This window comes from Rhinoderma darwinii, chromosome 13 (genome assembly GCF_050947455.1).
Source record: "Rhinoderma darwinii isolate aRhiDar2 chromosome 13, aRhiDar2.hap1, whole genome shotgun sequence".
Lineage (NCBI taxonomy): Eukaryota > Metazoa > Chordata > Amphibia > Anura > Rhinodermatidae > Rhinoderma > Rhinoderma darwinii.
Window position 1 is genome coordinate 48,973,908 of NC_134699.1, and position 16,957 is coordinate 48,990,864.

The 16,957-nt window shown below is 41.2% G+C and overlaps 1 protein-coding gene across 11 annotated transcripts in view; it reads right to left on the reverse strand.

The window, feature by feature from the left end:
- The window catches only part of CACNA1G (calcium voltage-gated channel subunit alpha1 G), a 338,489-nt gene extending 328,499 nt beyond the window's left edge, over window positions 1–9,990 (reverse strand). For all 11 annotated transcript variants that reach the window (XM_075845569.1, XM_075845564.1, XM_075845566.1 and 8 more), the window contains exon 1: window positions 9,413–9,990. In XM_075845569.1, the coding sequence (XP_075701684.1) occupies window positions 9,413–9,588 (176 nt within the window). In that variant the 5' untranslated portion in view covers window positions 9,589–9,990. The remainder of the gene's footprint in view (window positions 1–9,412) is intronic.
- Window positions 9,991–16,957: the final 6,967 nt, after the last annotated feature.

Below are 16,957 nucleotides of genomic sequence, written 5' to 3' on the forward strand. Positions count from 1 at the left end.
TGAAGACTTAAAGGGGGTTTTACACTGGGCATTAATCGGGCAAACTATCGTTCATAGAACGTTTGTGTCGATAATTGGGCATCGATCAGCAGATGACTGCTCGTTCGTATCGTTTTAAAAAAGTAAATATTATCGTTGCCGTGAGCACATCTCCCTGTGTAAACAGGGTGACGCGCTGCGGAAATGACAATAATGTATGGGGATGAGCGATTAGAGTAATGACCGCTCGTCCCCATCCATAGCTCCGTGTGACAGGAGCAAACGAGCGCCATCAATGAGCTGTCTTGTTGATCGGCGCTCGCTGCACCAGCCAAAATTGGCTGCTGTAATAGGGCCTTAATGTCCTAATCCCTTACATTCTAGTTGCTCTTTGAAATATTGAACCTCATTTGGGAGACTTCAGGCAAAGCCTTCTAAAAAAAATATGCAAATAGATATCCACCAAAAGTCTCTAAAATTACCCAGTTTAGTGCCATGTTTTCGATGCATGCAAGTTCCATATATTTCTTGCCAAAAACTGCAGAGGACCCCATTGAATTAAAGCAGGAACTGTTCCCCAACCCTAAAAGAGATTCTCTAGAGTTCTAGAGATCTGTACCAATTTCTGTCAAGAAAAAAACCGACCTTAAATTGACTCAATATTGTAATGTCCGTGGCTGCGGGCTGGCAGCTCCGGTCCCCTCCTGACAGCCGCAGCCACGAGTCGGCAAGCGCTGGTCCCAGCCTCCTCCTCAGGTGACGCCAGCGCTCGCGTCCACTCACCTCAGCCGGATCCCGTTAAGAGCGGGCACAAGCGTGTGTGCACCGGACCTTTTGACGAACTTTGACCCGTGAGTACCCTGGTCTATAAGAGGGGTCTAGCCCCCTGCTTAGAGGCCTGAACGTTGTTGTTGTTCCCTAGTTTGTCTATGTGATGGCCTCTTAGTGTGTTACCTGTTCCTGTTCTAGTTCCTGTTCCAGTTCCTGTCCCCAGCATTCCATACCACCCTGGTCGAGCACTGTGCTTTGCCAAAGTCGTGTCGTGCTGTATCCACGTCTGACCTGCTTCACCTCGCCTGACGTCTACCTGCTGCCTAGTCCTAGCCGAGCCTGCCTTGCTGCTGTCTGAGCTGCCACAGGTACCTATACGAACTATAGACATTCACCTGCGCCCTATTGGCCAGCTGCCTTACCGCCAAGGCGGTACGGCCCAGTGGGTCCACAGACCATTCCTAACAAATATACAGCCAGGCCAACACAACTTTAGTGAATTTATTTAGCATTTTGATGTTATACTGCAGTGAACGGGATTTTAAAACTGCCCCATCTCGCATGGTCACACCCGGCATGCTGGGAACATCTGTTCTAGAAACATCTCCTAGCTTCTTCTTTAAGTGAACGACAGATGCAAATCACGGCAAAAGTGTGGCAAAAATTTATTTACAGCTTTTTCAAAAGAGTTCCTTGCTTTCGTCTTAGAGGATCCGATCCCACATTTGGCTCAAAACACGCGGCTCTCGTTATAAAAGCCATTATACCCCCTAAACAGGGGTAACCCATCTTTTCCAGAATCATGAATGGCAAAGGATCATGCAATCAGTGGTCAGGCCATACAAAGTCATTGATCTTTTCCTCACCTTAGAAAACAGCAGTGCTTTAGATTTTGAAAATATCTCTCTAAAGTAACTTATAACAGTTTGACAGGTTAAGATTCTATTACATGGCCAGATATGGGCCGTGAAAACGAGTGCCGATCAATGAGACAGCTCGTTGATCGGCACTCGTTTGCTCCTTTCACAATGAGCTATGATTGGTTATGTCTGAGCACGAGCACACGTTACTACGATCGTTCATCACCTTACATTTCCATCATGTTGGCAGCACGTTTCCCCTCTTACACAGTGAGGTGTGCTGCTGACAAAAATAATATTTCTTACTGCATAAACTAGCAGATCAGCCGATGAACGAGCTCGTACATCGGCTGATCGTTGCCCTGTTTAAACAGGGCACTGATTGAGAATGAGGGTTCATATGAACGCTTGTTTGCCCGATCATTGGCCTATGAAAAAGGCCCTTCGTTTATATATGTGGTGTGCAGTGATATTTGATGGATTACTAGGATCCACTAAACAGCAAACAAAGTGTGCCTCTAACCAAAAAATGTTAATTGTGCCCCTGAATGTGCGGTATCTGTGTGCAGTCTATGTGCTTCAGATGTCTCTTGCCTTCAGCCTCGAATAAGCTTAAAAAAGACCCAACTATACACATGGGCCGAAACATTGTCTTGTTTATGACGTTGGACCCATACATTTTTCTACATTATACTGGCCCTGAGTGCTGTCGTTAACGAAATGTAAGAAGCTACTTCCTATGAGCCATATTAGCTCTGCTGTGGATGAAATTTTGGTCTCCGTAACCTGTATGTAAATTTCCCCTCTCTCTTAGATCAATCTTACAACCAATCACTATGTGTCTTACCTAACTAAATCTATGTCCTATTTTTTCCTATAACTAAATCTATGTCCTATTTTTTCCTATAACTAAATCTATGTCTGAAGCTGCACAGCTAACGTGTGTTACATATAGTCCCTGTTTATCACTACTAAAGTAAGATCTGAACATGCCCAAATGTCATGCTACTGCGAGATACCATGAAGAAGAATAAATGCAATTACATAAGATCTCTACAACTTTTTTTTTTCTTGAAAATCCCTGAAAATGTCATTTAACTTATTTTAATTATTATTATTATTATTATTATTATTAAAAAAAAAAAAAAACGAGAGTCAAAGGGGGAGATCTATCAAAGCCAATGTAAAAGAAAAGCAGAGCAGTTGCCCACAGCAACCAATCAGATCCTAAAAATGTTTTGCCTATGTCTTTCTATCTGCGCTCCTCTCTCACCTACATGAAACCGCTGCTGTGTTAATATATTATCTAACTATCCAATTTCACATTGAAGTAAATAAATCCCTATGAACTGGAAATTTGTAAATGGGTTTATAATTCAAACAAATATTAGAATGATCCGTACAGGCCAGTTCTATTCTTGTTTTCCAGCATAGTGCAACATTATTATTATTATTATTATTATTATTATTATTATTATTATTATTATTATTATTATGTCTCTTATGATAACGAATTTTATTCTTCTGATCTGTAAATCCCAATTTTTTTTGCCAGTGTTGTGATGCATGAAACTGTCTATTTTTGAGTATTGTTTCCCCTTTCACGTTCGGATCCTTTATACTATATATTATATAGGTTCACCTTATTCATTTTCAATACAGTTGATCGGTACTATTGCGCCATCATCGAGAGTATTGAAATACTCTCATACCGATCTATATTACCTATTGCCAAATCAGAAATGAAGTAGACCCAGTTCATGTGCTTTGAGACGCATACTAACCTCATGGCAGTAAACCTTTCATATATAAATTGATATGGTAAAAAAACATATCAAAAGCCCATTATGCAGTGTGTATTTCAGGGGAAATTGCTACATCTACAGAACAAAATGTATCAATCAGACCCAAAACAGTGATACAAAAGAGAAGTGATGTCGATCCAATAAGAAAACACTAGAGATTTATACTAACCTTAAGTTCTTTGCATACATAGCTACAAAAGAACAAAATACTTTTAACCCAATAATAACGGAAGACCTCAAATGACACCAAAAAATTGGAAACTGTAACCCTTATGTACTCTATATGACGTATATAAGGGTATAGGCAACACTTCACCTTATAATTACTTTAACCTACCACGAAATTGAAGTGCACAACAGCCATTTAAAAGGTTATTAATAAAGTACAAAACACATTAAAAATGAATCCGACAACAAGAACAGGACAGAATCCATGAGTCATATTGCATCATCACAAATCATTCAACTATCCCTAAGGTATATGGACAAGAAAGACCCCCGGACATACAGCAAACAAGAATAAAGTGCACTAGTGCCAAGAAAATCTAAAAGATATGAGACCAAAATGTGTCAATAAATTCTACAAAAATGTTAAATTAGTCTGAAATGGAAGAAATCAGAACAGAATTTTTCAAACATAAAGATCAAAGGTATTTTTGGGATCTTGTTCATTTCCATAATTAGATTTTATGTTTGTGGAAAGATAGATCTCGAAACGTTCAATAACAATTAGGCACATTGCATTCTTTTCCTTGTTATTTAGCTGAAATGAAAAAACAAATATGACAACATTGCAGAAATTGTGGTATGTATCCAAGTTTCTGCCATTCACTGTATAGCCTAGGACAGGGATCAGCAACCTTCGGCAGTACAGCTGTTGTTAAACTACAACTCCCAGAATGCACTGACAGCCAAAGGCTTTATTATTCCAGCCAAAGGATGCTAGGGCATACTGGAAATTGTAGTTTTACAACAGCTGTGGTGCCGAAGGTTGCTGACCCCTGGCCTAGAATGTTTGCTGACGAATGGCAAGGGTAGACAATGGCATTGCCGGGTAGTCAGCTTGTGACTAATGATTCGGCACATCAGGAATCAGAGATGTTATTGCGATAATTCTCGCAGATGCTCTTTTTTTTTTTTATCCATCCCACACTTTCATTCTGCACTGTGAAAGATTCTTGTCTTAAAGTAGGTGACTGCATCGATGATGCCAAGTGCAATGGCAGAATCATCATTTCATTATAGTTGATATATATATTTATTTCCATTGTGTCTTTGATGCCAACATAATCTGCAGCATATATGTATTAATATTTATGACAATTATTTTTTTTTGGGGGGGGGGGGGGGGGATTGGTATAATAATTATATCTCCCCTGTTTTTTAATTTTTAACATTTGACAATAGCCGTATGTTTGTTCCAAGCATTTTTGAATGCCTAAACTGTATGTGTCCCCGCAGCTGCTGCTGGAAGACTGTTGCGTGAAGTTTTACATTTAGTTCTACCACCCTCTATTTTCAATGGGTGCCCCCATTGCTCTAGAAAAATACTAGAGATTATTCTTAAAAATACGGCATTCCTGAACTTTTTAATAACTTTTAAATATGTTTATTCATATCACCTATGTTCCTTCTCTTCTCTAAGCTCTACGTTTCATTCTTTAAGTCTTTTCTGATAGGTTTTGTTATGCAACCCATGAACCGTTTCAATTGCTCTTCTCTATTTTATTGATGTTGATGTGTTTCTTGAGAGAAACCCAGTACTGAAGATGAGGTCGTACTAGTGACCTATATAGTGGCAATATAACCTTCTTCTTCCGACTACGATTACATCTTCCTACTGGATTTCCCCACAGATTTACTACAGTGCCTGCGTAACATCTTATAACCTGAAATGATAACTCCCAGGTCACTTTCTTCAGTTGTTGTCAACATTACCTCACCATTCATTCCGTATTCTGTTTTTAGATTTCTGTGCCCAACAGACGTACATAAATTTTGATGTATTCAATTTAAAGGGAACCTGTCACCAGCATTTCACCTATTAAACCAGCAATACTTGGTGGTAGTGGGTAAAAAATCATTTTTAAGTAACCTATAATTATCTTCTAAGTCGGCTCTGTACCTTTAGTATTCAGATTTTTTGTGTTCCCGCGCCGTATGCTAATGACCATAAAAGAGTCATATCTTACTTCGAAAAGAGTCATATCTTCATTGCTCAAGCCTTTCTGCGTTAACCCCGCCTCCTTTCTTTTGATTGACAGCTCCACGCTTCCCCCCAGCACACATGAAATCTTGCGCTTGCGCATCGATGTCCTGTTCTAGGGCGTGCGCACAAGGGGACACCATAGCGGCGCATGCACAGTAACTAGATTTGAGGCTCGGAGGAAGCAGGGAAGGGTATGTGACCATACATGACGGGCACATGCACGCTATCTCAGATGAGATTTTGGCATTCAGGGCAGTCCAGTTTTCGGCGGTGGTTCGGCATACGAAGGGGAACAAACGAGACTGGTGGAATATTACCATAAAAAGGCGCAAAATATTTGCAGACCGTTAGTTACAGTCGGAAGGAGTTTAGGAGCAGGGATAACAGCAATGAACTTTGACAGCAGCGGCCAACGAGGGGTGAGCAGAGTTCAATAAGTGAAATGCTGGTGACGGGTTCCCCTTAAGATTCCACACTTTAGTCCATTCCTTTATTTTCTCTCAATCACTATGTATTTGACTTACACCTTGTGGAGTATCAGCCCCGTTACAAATATGTGTCTCATCTGCAAAAAGGTCTGAATTCCTTCTAGGCCATAAGTAAGATTACTTCCAAATACATCACATAAATAAGGACCCAGAACTGATCCTTGAGGTACTCACTCCACTGGTTACAAGTCCTCCCTTTGAATTTACACCATTTACAACACGTTGGTTCCTATATTTTAGCCAGAAATGTATGGATTTCACTATGTTTTACTAAAATCCCAACATTTTCATTTTCTGAAATGAATTTATTGAGGCATGCTGTATCAAAGGCCATGCTAAAATCCTAGTAAGCTATATCCACAGCATAACCCTGACCGATCTCTTTAGTTACTATGTCAAAAAAGTCCGCTAGATTTGTTTAACATGATCTCCCAGCAGCAAATCCATGCAGGTTGGATCTTGTTAGTTGACACTACACAAACTACAATTCTTTTTTTTAAAGGCTATGTCAACCTGTGAAGCCTTTTCTCTAATCTATTTTAAATGTAGGTGTTTTGTGTTTATATACATTTTTTAAATTTCATAAAAATGTTATTTCGTTTTTGCCCTGCAGCTTCTATGTATCCAATATACATAGAAGTTGCATAACGCCACTGTAAGCCGAATCCGTCAGACAGCTGGACTGCGGCACGTGTGGCTCTAACCCACAATATAACCCTAATACCTATCAAAAAAATGATATTTAAATTGGTATTATGGTTATATTCAGTGTTAGAGACACACAGGAGACACTGTTAGCCAAGCCACCAGTCAAGCTGACTGACGGATTTGCCTTACAGCAGCTTCTATGTATAGGGGGTATATAGAAGCTGCAGCTCAAAAACGAAATAACATTTTTAATAAATATCAATTGGAAAAATGTATATAAAATAAAAATAATGAAATAAAAGGCTACAATTTTTTAATCTGTCCTATTGCCTTTTTTTTTTGGGGGGGGGGGGGGTGTACTACATTTGCAATTTTCCAATCACTTGGATCTACACCTGTCAGCAGCGACACGTTAAAAAGTTTTGTTAACGGCGCTGCCAGCTTCACTTTTAATACTCTTAAATGGATTTCATTTGGACCCATTAACTTATCTACTTTTTATTTTGTGAGTTCAGATAAAGCCTCTTCTGTCGTAAATATATATGTGTGCAGCGGTGTATACCTTTCTCCACTAAGAACTTGACAAGTGTTTGGAGACAAATCAATTCCATCTGAAAACGTATAAATGACAGAGCTGAAAGTGGATATAAAAGCATGATCATCCTAGTTCCCTGGGGGAATCCAACGTACAATAGCTAAATGATGAACCATAAGTCCTATTCAACTTAGCTGGAAGAATGCAATATAAAAGGAAGACCACTGACCTGTATAATGTTGGCCTGTAAGCGACAGAAAGCCTATAAGTAGTTTTCAACGTTTGGGGTTAATCACCCTCTATACAGTTAATAAACGGCTCATTTTCATCCTAAATATCAATGAATGTGGGGAGAAGCTACATGCCGTCCGTATCTGTCTCGAATAAAATGACCAGGTATCGGCTTCGCCAAAACTGGATACAAATTAAATGGTAGAACAGGTTGTGTTACGGTTCGAAAGTCGCTTTTCGGTATGTTAGTCATCACCCTGTGCCATATATATATATATCCCCGGAAAAGCCTCAACTTTCCCTTATGAAATAGAGTCCCCCTCTTTTATCTCAGTTCCTCTCACTCCATCTGCACAGTACACATTGTTTCCATTTTCTTGACGTCATAATCTTTCTGGAATTCCATGTTTTGACTTCAGCCCCAAAGAAATCCCTGCCTGGTCATATGTCCCTATATATATATATAAAAGAGGGACATACCCATCTGCAATTAGAAATAGATGAAAATATACAGAAAACTGAAGCTAAATCCAGAAAAATGCCACTGCTGGGTGATCAGGGTAGGTGTTGGTGAGGTTGACCTGCTGTGAACACTAAGGGTATCATTGGTGTACCTGCCCTGTGAATGCCCTCTTTTTATACAAGAAAATCTGTGATCTCTTTCTGAAGTAGCATCTGCTTTTAATTTAACAACACGCTAACTCCAGATTACAGCGGATCCCTGATCCTGCTGAGCTGCAGTATATCAATATACAGGGAGACTCAACCGGCAGTATATAGATATCGAGGGACCCAAAGGGTTGAGTAGAACTACAAACAACCACGGAGACTGAAAATATATCGCCAATGAACGTGCAACTATCCATCCATCTGAAACCAACATGAACCTAGAAATCTCAATTCACATATATATTTTACTAATTCATGGAAATTGTCACTTAACCTTTACCCAAAACTTTAGCCAGACACAAACGTTGGGTTATTCGGCGCATGGCTTTGTTGATGGGTTAGAAGAGGCACAAACCACAAAGAGTTGGAATATATACTCCATAAGTGTTCATTTCTGCTCGATCCGTTTGTCTCGATCAATATTCCTTAAATTGTTAACCCATTGTGCCTGTCTGAAGTGCCATTAACTTTTGATCAGTGAGAAATTCAGTTTAGTGAATCCAGTCCTTGTGCTAAAAACGTAAAAGAGGCCTGGTGGAGGATTAGTTACAATATCTTGGGGCCAGAGAAATAGGAACATTGCTACAGCGTGAATCATGAAGCCAAGCCAATATACAGTACCGTAGCCTGCAATAAGGTCATATTTACTATACCAAGACTGTTGCCCATAGTTCTTCTGCGCATTTGCACATATGAGATTATATATTATTCACATGTATATCTTATGTTATTTATAAAGTATATAATGCATGTAGGATGAAGCTAGATAGATGATAGATAGATAGATAGATAGATAGATAGATAGATAGATAGATAGATAGATAGATAGATAGATAGATAGATAGATAGATAGATAGATAGATAGATAGATAGATAGGTCGGTCGATCAATCGATAGATAGATGGGTAGATAGATAGATAGATAGATAGATAGATAGATAGATAGATAGATAGATAGATAGATAGATAGATAGATAGATAGATAGATAGATAGATAGATAGATAGGTCGGTCGATCAATCGATAGATAGATAGATGGGTAGATAGATAGATAGATAGATAGATCGATCGATCGATCGATAGGTCGGTCGATAGATAGAATATGTATGGAACCTCATACCTACTGTAGGACTTCTACAAGACCTCAGACTGCAATGATGGGGACTATCAGCCTCCTTCCTCTAGCACAGCTCCTTACCTGGACTATCGGAAAGGATATGGGTTGCAGACAATCCTCAGACACCAGCGTCGTGGTCGGCTGTTCTGGTTCAGGTAGAAGAAGACCACTGGAGCTAAGGTAGGGTAGGGTAGACCTTCTTGCTCTGGCTCCGGCGCTTTGCTGCCGCTGTCTTTGGATGATGATGGTTCCTGCTCCTGGTCTTTGTCTCCAGCCATTCTCGGTGCAGTTCCAAGGTTTACTGCTTAAGGTAAATACTTCATCCAGGTGACAACCTTTGGACTCCACGCTGCTCCTCCACCAATGTCTGTAAGACCCCAAGTCCGCATCCAGAACATGAGCCGGTGTGAGACTGTTCACACTATGTCTTATCCTCTCCCACATATGTGTGGGAACTTTTCTGCTGGGTCTTCTCTCCGGTTCCCCTCACCCTTGGGTGCTGCTCCCTCTAGCTGTGCATCCCCTATAGAGCAGTCCTCTCTCTTCCATAGACTGAACCCAAATCAATCTACCTGGCACCTCACCCTGTGCCCACTCTGGAGTGCCCTATTGCTTCCAGCACTGATCCCTTGTGACGCTCTGCTCCTACCTCTCTCACACCTGTATCTCTCCCCTCATTCTCTGCCATTCACCATCCCTCCCTCCCACCTCCCCATCCCCTCACCTCTCCCTCTCTCCTTCACTCCTCCTCCTCTCTTCTTTCTTTCCTCCGAGTCTTTCCTTGAAGTAGATTCCTTTATGTTTCTATGTCTTGCCGAGCTTTATTCCATCTCCGCCTTTCTTACACCTCCTCCAGATGTTCCTAGCAAACTGCTGCTGACTGGTGGCTAAATGCCCGAGTGATGATGCTCTATGCGATGCCCCTTCCACGCCGGGCAGTGCAAATACAATGTGGTGCCCGGAGATTTGCAGACTTCGCCCGTGTGCTGTGAATATAACGCCGCGATATGTGAGAGATGCTGCTGCCGGAGGAAGAAGAAGCCACCGGAGCTCAGTTCTCCACAGCTGGAACCTGGAGTCCAACTTCAGTAGACGATGCCGCCTACTGCGGCTGCTGAGCCAATCACAGGGAGGCTTTGCGTAAAGCCGCCGTTTATTGGTTGCGGGGATGTCAATCAAAAGTAGGCGGTGACACATCTGGAATGAGATTAGAGCGAGCGCAGCTTTGGCGCCAAATGGTCCGACTTCAGCTGAATATCTGCAGTACCGTATCCGTCTGCTGTTGACGGATCTGTGTAAAACAAGGAGACTTCTAGTTAAAAAAAAGCTTGGGACGGAATGAGGAGATGGTTGTGGAGCACAGTGTGACTTGTAGTTATGGCATATGCCAAGTTTACTTTTGAGCAGTATTTCTTTACTAGGGGCAAAAATTATGTTTTCTGCCTTGGACTTATATCTAAATACCCTGGCCAAGGCAGAGAGGCTGGTTGGCGCCCCCTGGCATATGCCCCTTCAACTTCCTCCCTAGCTTTTTTTTGTTTGTTCCTGAGCCATTTGTTCAGCGGCGCGCACCTTCGAGGGATGGCTCGAAGCCGATTTGCAACGGTTCCCTCACCACCTACCTGCCAGCGTCTGCAATGACTTCATCTTTCTAATGTATATAGAGCCTAAGACCCTGTGAAGTGTTCGTTGTAGAAAACAAGACTAATGGACAAAATACTATTGTCTTTAGAAACCGATTATTTATTTATTGTTCTGGCAATAGACATAAAAAGAAAAACTAATCCCAAAAAAGTTAGGCGCCAGTCGGAAATTTTTAGGCACATTAATACCCTGGCTCTCCTACAGGGACCAAGACCTAGGGGGTCGTCTGAACCCCCCACAGGTGGCAATATCTACAGCTGGGATAAATGTACGGACGTTGTATGTGTCTATATTGCACATGCCCAGCTTGCCGGCCTTACCCCTTTCATCAGCCGCATTAGAAAATTGTCACATCAGTTTTCATAAATATTATACTTTGGTAATAAATAAGGCGCATGTGGTCGAGCTTTATTTTCTCAGATATACGCATACCATTCATTAAAAACCAGCACAAAGTAAAAACAGCAGTTGTCCATTGAATTGTAGGCTTCAAATAATGAAATATATTAGATTTAAAGGCGATGTTCACCTTTACAACCATTGTTTTTGTTTCTCCAATTAATCTAAAATAAAAAATATTAAGCAATTTTGTAAATATTCTTCATTTAAAGTATCCTACCATTTTCTGTTTGAGGCTCTTATGCACATCTATGCATCTCCCTGGTAACAGACAACAAACACACCCTGTGTTGTCTGTTACTATCGATCACCAAATGAGTAAAATCAGGAGAAACTTTTGTCAGTGAAAGGGTTGAAGAATAAAATACTCACATGACATACAATACTCACATAATTACGAGGCAGACAATGTGATCCGTATTCTGTCAGTATAAAGATCTATATTTCAATATGTAAGTATTTTTTATTTTGTTCCTGAAAGGATGACTTATTATACTGACCTGTGTTGTTGCTACAGTGTCAGATGTAGTAAAATAAATGATTAAATTGGCTAAAGATATAAGAGAATTCACTCAGGACATTAAAAATATTTACATTAATTTTTATTTTAGTATTTTCTATGGTTCTTGTTTATTTTTTCACTTTACAATAAAAACATTTGGCCAGATATTAAATGATTCCTCATCTGATACCAGCATTAAGTCCTCATGCATACGGCCGTGACCGTAATCACGGGCCGCAAATATGGGCATGGCCGGCCGCTGGCGGCCGCATACAGCCACCCGCATTTTCCGCCCGTGCTCCCATACAAAGTATGGGAGCACTGCTCGTAAGAAGCAAAAGAACAGACTTGCCCTATCTTTTGCGGTACACTTCTATTGCGCAGACACGAGTGCCATGGCCTTTTATAAACAGTTGATCGGCGGTTGTGCCGAAAGTCTGACCCCCAACGATCTAATATTGATGGCCTATCCCAAGAACAGGCCATCAATTTAAAATTCCCGGATAACCACTTTAATGGCCTGTCCATGGAACGCAAGTATTAGGGCCAGGACCCTGGACAGGAGCGTGATCCCACTATGTTACCATTAGATTTAGCTTAGGGCTAAGATGAGGGGTAAATACTTCCATATGTCAACCAGGTTTTACCTTAAAACACCCCTCATGGAGATATGGAAGTTAAACCGGGAATCTACTGTTCGCATCACTGGAGTAGTTCTTTAATAGAAACCCCTAACAGCGTTTTGATGGTTTATCGGCTGCACAGGAAGGGGAAGCAACTGGTGTCTCATTATAGCAAGGATTTGCAGGTTTAGGCAAAAAAATTGGGTGGGGAATTAGCCCGTTCATGGAAATGTCATGGAGGACAAAACAAACACCAGACCTGTCCTGGGGCAAAACCGGGCACCATAATGGGGAGCCAGTCTGACTTTATGAGGTCCGCTCTATTCTATTTATGTTTCTGTTTACCCACTAAGAGCTTAGTCACACGAACGTTGAATACGTCCGTTTGATGGCCGTTAAAACAATGGCCGTCACACGGACGCATGTATTTCAATGGGGACGTTTACACGGCCGTTGTTTTAACGGACCTTATGAAGGGTCCGTTGAAAAATAGAACATGTCCTATTTTCATCCGTTTCCACAGATCCCTCCATAGACTTAAGTCTGTGGGGATCCGTGAAAGCAGGGCCCACACGGGTAAAACTCGATGTGGGATTCCATCCCAAAAAAACAAAAAACAAAGTGTCATTTATTAGTAAATCAGAATTAGAGCACTAGCCAAAGTAACTACATTTACTTTTTACCTACAGAGATATTGGCATTTTCTGTTTTGTTGTGGCTGCCATCTTTACAAAAGTGACAACAGGAAGTACAACCATATTGGTTGTCACTTATGAAATAGCGTATGAGTAGTTTCCTTAAAGGGTTATTCCCATCCCAGACAGTGATGTTATATTGCTAGGCTATGCCATCACTTTCTGATCAGTCTATCAATTCTAGGATTGAAGAAGCTGCAGCTCTACTTTAGTGCTGTGTCCCCTTTAAAGTTTTTCACTGCACAGTGGCGCTCCCACAGGTGTGCATGAAACTGCAACACGCCCCATTCACTTAAACGGAACTGTGCTGCGATTCCCTGCACATCGGTAGCCGGTAGTGCTGCTCTGCAGGGCGAAACAGTAAAGGTTTCGAAACAGTAAAGTATGTAGTGACATGTCAGAAGTTTTGATTGGTGGTGGTCCAAGCACTTAGACCCCCACCAATTGCTGAAATGAAGCAGCAGAAGCGTTCCTGTGAACGCTGAGCCGCTTTGTACCTGTTCGGCTTTTTTGGGAAATATATGTAGCTATGAGCCCGCACACCGCTACATCAGCTTTCCGGAAGAAGCCGAACAGAAACTAAGCGGCTCAGCGCTCACACGAGCACTTCTGTCACTTCGTTTTAGTGATTGGTGTGGGTCTCAGTGCTCGGACCCCCACCAATCCAAACTTCTGACATATCATTATGACATGTCAGAAGTTTGTTGAACTTTTAGTTACCCTTTAATGTTATTATTAAAATTGGTCCCTTGTGTGCATTGCTACAGGAAATAAAAGTCGCCAGTGCGGTCCTGCTGGTACCACCAGTGGTAGAACATATGAGCCCATATTCTGTGCATGCTTCTGCAATTTGCTGATGAGCATCATGTATCCTTTCATAGCTGGGCTTTCATACGAACGATCGTTCCTGATTATTGCCCCATGTCAACACGGCAGCGATCAGCCAACAAATTAACAAATGTCGACTAATCGCATCTTTTATGTGTCAGCACATCTTTCAGTGTAAACATGGGATGTGCTGTTGACAATATGCAAACTGTAGAGGACGAACAATCGTATTAACTATTGTACTTCCCCCATACTAACGATCATTGCCCAATATAAAAAGAGCAAACAAGTGCGGATTGACACTCATTACCGGGCGGGAAATCTGCCTGTGTTAGGGTGCAATCGGACCCAGCAGATATTTAATTTTTTTAAATATAATTTTTATAAAGTTTTTTCATTTTCCAAAAAAGGGACAAACACAATTTCCGTCACGCGGGCCTGTGTAGCATAAATCCAAAAACAGTATCAGCCAATCTTGATACAGAATAGTGTACATCTATTTGGTTAGGAAATAGACAATTTACCAAATGTACCTTTTAATCTTTCATGTAAGTACCCCGCTGTCAATGAGAATGGCGAGATCACTTGGTTGATTTCCTCACAAGAATATTTTTAACCAGAAACTACTTTCATAGTTTAAAAAAATGTAGCGACCCTGTTATCCTTATACTTCTCAGCTTCTAAACGTTCTATGGAGAACGTTTCATCTGTTCCAGCAGATCTGACTCTGTTGGAAGGCCAGGTCGTAGCCAAGGCAGCAGTAAGGCCCTTTTTGCCACCAATATGATAATTTGTAGTAGCGAGGGAGGGTATTCATAATGGTGGGCCTCTATATTAGAGTCATCCCAATAATGAAATAGAATTAGATGAGGAGTGAGGTGCACCTCAAAGCCCCACAGGCTTTTACATTTTTTTATCAACCATTGTCCATAGGCCATGTAATGAATCCGTTTTTGGAATACTGCATTTTGGGCAAGTGGTAAGACTGTCTGGCTGTGAGGGTGTCTGAGGTAAGTCAAACGCAAAAATCGCTTTGTGCATAATTTTGAGCTGGGATTCCCTTTACAATTCGTTTGAAATCATCATGAAAACAGAGGCCCAAACCTGCTCCATTTTATCTGAGATATCTGGATCATAGAGTTGTTTAGACCAATTTTTAAAGAGCGACCTAGTCTCAATACCGGGGACTTCACTCCTCATCTGATAATAAAGCAGCAAAATCGAAGAGATGCGAGTGGATGGACCTAATATAGTGTCAAATGTGTTCCGCACCACTTCCTTGGAAATGTCTTCGACTATACTCGAAACAAAATCCTTCATTTGAGACTATTGTAAAACGTGATGACAACCCAGATGGTATTTATCTACTAGTTCAGCCAACGAACATCATCTGGACTCTGCAGTATCCAGTCAGTGGGCCACTGTCTGGATCCGCTGCCTACGCCATTCAAGAAATAATATGCTATTGTTTCCAGGTTGGAATTCCGGGTATCCCAATAGAGAGAGATATTTCTAAAAGTGAAAGGACAAACCGTACTTTTTCCTAACAGCTTTCCAAGACATTATGGTGTCCCGTAACAGCAGTGTTTGATGTTCTGTGGAAAAGAGAAGACAGTTTGGTGTGAAATAATGCCACCACATTTCATGGAGAACAGTATTCTACTTGGAGATCATACGCTGAATGTCTGCTAGTTTTATGTATGCAATCAATGTAATGGCTACTGATAAATGCCAGGTTATATCCCCTTTTATTGGGTATATTTACCCCCCCCCCCCGCAAGTGGTACATGAGTTCGCACACACACATCATTTTGACTAAGTGACACCTGCCCACCAATGACAAAGGTAAATTGTGCCAGTGCTGAAGATCATCACGTATTTTTCTATCAGTTATGACGGTTTGGCAATATGTACCCCCAAATAAGTTATACTAGAGCCTGTATGATGATCCCTGGCGGGGGGGGGAGGGGGATCGGCAGAGATATCAAGTCTGGCAAAATGATTGCGAAGCGATTCGCCACGATCATATTAATTAACTAAATAGGTCTGTAGGAGATAGGGGATCTTTGCTGGGTTTCGGTAAGTGCTTTATGTAAGACATGTTAGCGGTTGTAGGTACATCAGAGTTATCTAGTGGTTTTTTTTTATGTAAGGTAGTCAGAAGAGGGTCACTTGTGCATTCATAATTTTGTAAAATTTGCTTGGGTGTCCGTCCAGTCCCGGGGCCTTGTTATTATATACGCCTTTGATTATCCTTTGTACCTCCTCTCCCATTATTGACTTAAGACTCTTTGCTCTGCTGTGAAGGTTGTTAATCTGACTTTAGACCATATAGGATCATCTCGGGGATGTTGAACAGAATCACTTTCATATAGTGGCTTATAGTAGAAACCTAGAATGTCAGAAATTCCCTGGTGAAGGTCTCCAACCCTTCGCAAGGTTGGCCAGATTTATTTTCAAATCTATGAAGATCAGCTTCCAGCAAAGATCTCATCAAACTTTCCCTTCTATGCGCCCACATGTTATATTCTGACTGATCCAGTACCCAGTTATCTTTGTTTAACCTAGTCGAAGTGGCAAGGTAAGCTGTGTAAGTTGTGCAAAGTTTCCTGCTCATTAGTTTATATTGTTGGTGCGTTGACTTTTTTAATGAGAAAACATGAGACATCTATCTCCCCCTTAAAACCAATTAATCAGTTTCCCATAACATCGGATTGTCTTGGTGTATCCGATTGCCAGCCATGAATTCGGTCCACAGACCCCTGAATTAAGGTCTTGAAATGGTCATCTTTTGCTAGGAAGGTAGGAAACCTCCACAGAATATCGGTACCCCTAGGATGCGTATCTGATACTTCTAGAATCACCGATGAGTGGTCCGAGATGTCTAAACCATGGATATCAATAGATAACAATTTATGAGTCACTGGTTCCGAGGCCATAATATAATCTATTCTAG